General features: G+C 34.0%; 1 protein-coding gene and 1 pseudogene across 1 annotated transcript in view; one reads left to right on the forward strand and one right to left on the reverse strand.

The window, feature by feature from the left end:
- LOC107750566 (uncharacterized protein C7orf43 homolog) overlaps nucleotides 1–4,506 on the forward strand; it is a 14,795-nt pseudogene extending 10,289 nt beyond the window's left edge.
- A 171-nt stretch (nucleotides 4,507–4,677) lies between these two features.
- The window catches only part of LOC107750624 (zonadhesin-like), a 23,424-nt gene continuing 22,517 nt past the window's right edge, over nucleotides 4,678–5,584 (reverse strand). Inside the window, 4 exon segments of the mRNA XM_016566113.1 lie at nucleotides 4,678–4,881; nucleotides 4,982–5,037; nucleotides 5,131–5,221; nucleotides 5,341–5,484. Coding sequence (XP_016421599.1) covers nucleotides 4,805–4,881; nucleotides 4,982–5,037; nucleotides 5,131–5,221; nucleotides 5,341–5,484 — 368 coding nt within the window. The 3' untranslated portion in view covers nucleotides 4,678–4,804.

The raw sequence follows: 5,584 nt of genomic DNA on the forward strand, positions 1-5,584 counted from the left end.
GTCTGTCTAATAATCAGATAGAACTGTTAAACAAAGGAATTAAAATGTATACAAAAAAGTATTATAACGATTGCTTTTATATTATTAGTAATAGAAAGGCAAACATTATAACACTTTCTCGTTTGCCGTCAGCATTCAGCAAATACGCATTTATATAATTTAAACAAAATCTTTGAATGACTAATGAACATCTAATTTCAAAAACCTTGCAAACTTAGTCGAATCCAGCTGTGAGATCTTATGAAGTGTGCATTTGTATCCTGCATGATCGCGTGTTCTCTGCGTGACTTTCGGTCCGTGCGAATTGAATGCTGACAGGAGGAGAGTTCAGCTTCACTGGAGACACGCGATCGACAAACTTTAAACTCGTGATTTCAAATTATGCTGTGCTTCATGCTTTTGCTGTCAAAAAACCAATATCGGTCGACCACTACTCATAAATCAGAAAAACGCGCACACACACACACACACACACACACTCTCACACACACACACAGAGAGAGAGATGATCTTCAAGTATTTCACTTGATGTAAATATGGTACAATCTTAGTTTCACACATACACTATACACACTATATATGAATTATATATGTTTAACAATAATTTAATATAGCAGTACATTTCTTTTTTTTGTGTGTGTTTTTTTAATATTTCTATTCTGTTTGGATTAAGACAGCATTTTTAATAGTAATTAAAAATATTTTTAAATTAATTTTAAAGGTTTGATTTTACTTACACAGTGGGTGGACAAAGATGCACTGCCAACCAACATTTTTTTTTCAATACATTCAGTTAATAATTTAATCAGTTTAATTTAATTGGTTTTCTTGGTGCAGTGACAATATACACCACTGTTCAAAAAGGTTGGGTTCAATAAGATTTTTTAAGAGAAATTAATGCTTTTATTCAGCAAGAATGCATTGAATTTATCAAAAGTGACAGTAAAGACTTTGCTGTTTTGTCAAATAAATTCTGTTCTTTTTAACTTTTTATTCATCAAAGAATCCTGAAAGAAAAGAAAACATACGAAGAGTTCAGATGCAAAAGCTTCTAAGTGCCGTTTGAAATTTTCTTCTAAAATGAGCTCTTTTTTATCAGGCTCCTATGTGTAGGTTCAGTAATTTCACTTTAATGGCAATGGATAGGTTGCAAGAATGCATTGAATTTATCAAAAGTGACAGTAAAGACTTTGCTGTTTTGTCAAATAAATTCTGTTCTTTTTAACTTTTTATTCATCAAAGAATCCTGAAAGAAAAGAAAACATACGAAGAGTTCAGATGCAAAAGCTTCTAAGTGCCGTTTGAAATTTTCTTCTAAAATGAGCTCTTTTTTATCAGGCTCCTATGTGTAGGTTCAGTAATTTCACTTTAATGGCAATGGATAGGTTATTTTCATTGCCATTAAAGTGAAATAAGTGAACTTAAACATAGAAGCCTGACAAAAATGCTAATTTTAGAAGAAAATTTCAGATGGCACTTGGAGGCTTTTGCATCTGAACTCTTCGTATATATATATTTATAATATGTATAATATATATATTTATTAATTTATTTTCTTTCAGGATTCTTTCAAAGATTAAAGATTCACAAAAATATTAAGCAGTTTTCAACACTGATAATAATAAGAAACGTTTCTTTAGCACCAAATATTAGAATGAATTTCTGAAGGATCATGTGACACTGAAGACTGGAGTATTGATCACAGGAATAAATTACATTTTAAACCATATTTAAATAGAAAACACTTGTTTTAAAAAACAATAATGTTTTACAGTATTACTAACCTGTTAACCTGGAAAACACCTGTTCTTCAGCATTATCTTAGTTGACTGATTTAGAACCGTCCACATAGGCGGGAACTCTGATATAGCCCATAACTGGTACATCCTGTTTTCTTTGTCAGATCATGATCGTCTCATTTATGCAGCTCAGGTCGATGTCTATGTTCATGTTTGTTTGTGTCTTACAGGACAGGCAGTGTTATGGAGCGCAGGGCCATCACCCCTCCCGTGGGCTCTCCTGTTGGACGGCCACTGTACCTCCCTCCAGACAGGAACATCTTGTCACTCGACAAAATTGCCAAGCGTGAGTGCAAGGTGCTGGTACTGGATTCACACACCTGAATCCAAACACACACACAGACAGACAGACAGAGGGAGACGAAGTAGGGATATTTTTGAACTTTGGCAAAGAATCGTGTCATGAAGTAGTGTAAATCGAAAACGGGGTTTAATGTCTGTCAGTTTCAGTTCAGTATATATTTATTTTGTTTTCCTTTTACCAGCATTCATTGTTTATATGCTGTACAGTACGATTATTTTAAATAATTTCAAAGCAGTTTACATGCAGCTACTGTTTTTGACATTTTCGACAGAAGGAATGAAAAGAAAGCATAAACACAAACACAAACAGGGTTTTTATTGTTTATCCATAGGACATTTCACTGGAGTCATGAAGTTCTGAGACTTGTGTTACATACAAGTTAAAATATTGTATTGATGGCTGTTTATAGGGAGAATGGATGGTTATGGTTAGTCATACCCAGGTGTGCTTGTTTATTTAATGGTTTGGCTAATTTGGTAATGTTTTCAGCTACAAATTAATCTAGCACTCTATTCAAAACATTTTGCTATGTTTAAATCTATTCTGTAAATTTGGCTCCCAAAATCAGTGCAAAAAATGAAGAATTCAGCAGATTCTATCTGGGCCTAGTCATATCCATTGTAAAAGCATGCCACATACAAAGTCATATTTTTTTTGTTTACTACTTACTATTGGATAGGTTTTTTTAATGTCTATACATTTCATTTGTCAATACTGCCAACATTTCCCTTCCTAAATTCAGTTCCTCTTTGCATTCCTTTTTGTAAAAGTGCTTTTATAGTTTTCCTTAATTACTTGAAAGATGGTTTGCAATGTCGTGCCTGTGAGCAATCAGACGGTTTCTTTCATTTTCAGTCCTGAACACTGGAATCTTTTTGGTCTGGCATTTATTGTACCCTGCAGTGTAACTGTATCACCGATATTCCTTACTCAGTAGTTATGTGTGCGTGTTGTTAAATTAGTATTTATTTAATTCATCAAATTATTTCACTGCTGTAATGTTAACACTCCAGTTCTTCAGGCTGTTCAATTTCTACAGGTTTCCCATGTAATCACACCAATCAAGTCACTTCTGGTGGAGGTGGAGCTTGTGTTATTGGCAGATGCCATTTTATTTCTGCTCCTCCTTTCATGGCTTTAGAAATATTCTGTCACATTCCTGCTGCATTGTGTGTTCTCAAAAATGATCTTGTCCTTCTCCCGCTAGATGTCCGGGAACAAACTCCCGGTAAGCATCAGGGCAGATGCTGGTCATACAGTCGTATTGATTTCTATGCATTCACACTGAACATCGGACTTTAACAGAGAGCTTGATATGTACAAGCCCTCAGGCTGTAGTGATAATCAATAATCAACTGGCGTAAAGCGTCACCCCATTGTACCATTTAATGGGGTTACGATTGATTTCTTTTATCAATGTTTACATTTCTGTGCACATGTGAGGACTACTGATTAATCATTGGGACTGAAAACCCTTTTCCTTTGTTGTGGAATGTTGCACATGGTTTTATATTTTGTCCGAATATAGGATCTTGAATGTTTAATTTTTTCAGACTGAATTGTTTAGACGGACTACTTATTCTGCGGTAATGTAACAATGATTCAAAACCGTTTGTGGATGTAAATAATACGTTTTAATATAAACACTGTGATGTATTTTAATTTTCAATTCATTTCACTTGCAATTTTGCATATTTGCATCTTGGCCAGTTTTCTTGTTTTGGACTATGTTATTATTACATTGAAAACTTATGAAGAAAACTTTCTTGGCACGAGTGGATCATTTATTGCAGAACAAAAAGATTTGGACTATCATGTTTATTTTTTTGTAAGCACTTTATTTAATTTTTTGTAACTTATTTTTTGAAAAAGAAGGAATGCTCAAAGGACTGGTGGCTGGATATTATATTTTCCTGAACAGCATGGTTCAAAAACTCTTCAAAAACATTTGGATTCTTTGTTTTTAGCCTCTTGACAAGGCACATCACAGAACAATTGTTAATTGACAACTCTAACCACTGGATTTACTCCCAGTCTGTATAAATAGCTTGAGGTTAGAAGTTATGCAAAAGGTATCAGTGCATACATATGTTGAGTATTGCGCTTGAATTGTTTGTTCAGACTTTTTGTTTTGGGTTTTTTGAATGGCTAAGACCCGCCAAGAAGCACTTCTGGTGGAAAGTCCTTGTGGAACTCAATCATTTAGATAGCTGGTCAAGCAAGACAATTTTGACTATACTCTTCTATGAACTTCTGCTGTGCACTTTTTTGTTTGTTTGTTTATTGTTTGTTTTTATATGCCTTTAATTGCTGTTTGAAGTGTTAACAAAAGTGTTCAGAGTCATTGGAAATGTTGTTGGTTATTGGAGTGTTGCACTTGAACAGGTTAAATAAAAGCAGCTAGGGCATAAATTGTCTTGTTACCTTATTTAAAATATTAAAAATATATATTTTTCAGAAGAAAATATAATTTATTTGACATCAGATGTTCATAGACATTTGATAATTGCACTCATTCCCCAAATCAAAACACAGCTTACACCAAAAATTACAATGGAGTTTACAAATAAGTTACTGAAAAGTTGAAAAATGTAAAATATTAACAGAGGTTTTGCCAGTCAGTTCACATATTCCACAAAGACGTTTAAAATTAATAAATATAAACAAAATCTTGTCAGCAAATCATTGTCAAAAAACTGCTTCAGAATGTAGTAGCCTTCAGCACACTGTTGTCTGTTCCCTGCTTCTTACCCTCATCTAGAGTTTCATAAGGATGATCTGTGGACACATTTAGAAACGCTCAAATTACAGCTCACATTATACATTTCAGATTGTTTTTTTAGAAAGAAAAAAAGTATTATAATCAGTCACCACATACCTGTCTTTTTGTTCAGCTCAAATTGCTTATTTGAATCGTAACTCATCTTTTTGCGGCTGTGTAAAAAGAGATTAACAATCATTAATTTGCCTAATTTAATTTTTGACTTTATTGCAAGATCAGTGTTGTTAGATTTAAATCAATTTTACCTGCACTTCTTGTAAATGCACACAGTTGCTGTGACTATGAGGATGACGCCAAGTGGCACGAGGACTCCGATCAAGATAATAGCTGTTTGATCTACAAAACCGCGAGCAGGAAAAACCTGTTACATATGACTGGCATATATGGTTTAATTTTTTAGATTAGATTAAGAATTTTACATTAGGAATGAATACAGTCCGTTCACATTCACTTACCCAGGCCTCCCTCGGAGGGGATTTTAAAGACCTCACAGTTTGTGCCCTCAAAACCTTCAGTGCAAGTGCAGGTATAACCAGAACCATCTGGTTTATCCACACAGGTACCGTCATTCTGACAGGGCGAGCTCAAACATGGACTCGCTGAGAGAAAAAGAGGGCAAAAGAAGTTAAAAATCAGTTTATTACTCATCTGAAACATCTGTAATATATGAAAGCTTGTTTTCACCATGATATATATATA

The sequence above is a fragment of the Sinocyclocheilus rhinocerous genome, unplaced genomic scaffold (assembly GCF_001515625.1).
Source record: "Sinocyclocheilus rhinocerous isolate Xijiao unplaced genomic scaffold, SAMN03320098_v1.1 scaffold19, whole genome shotgun sequence".
NCBI classification, from domain to species: Eukaryota; Metazoa; Chordata; class Actinopteri; order Cypriniformes; family Cyprinidae; genus Sinocyclocheilus; species Sinocyclocheilus rhinocerous.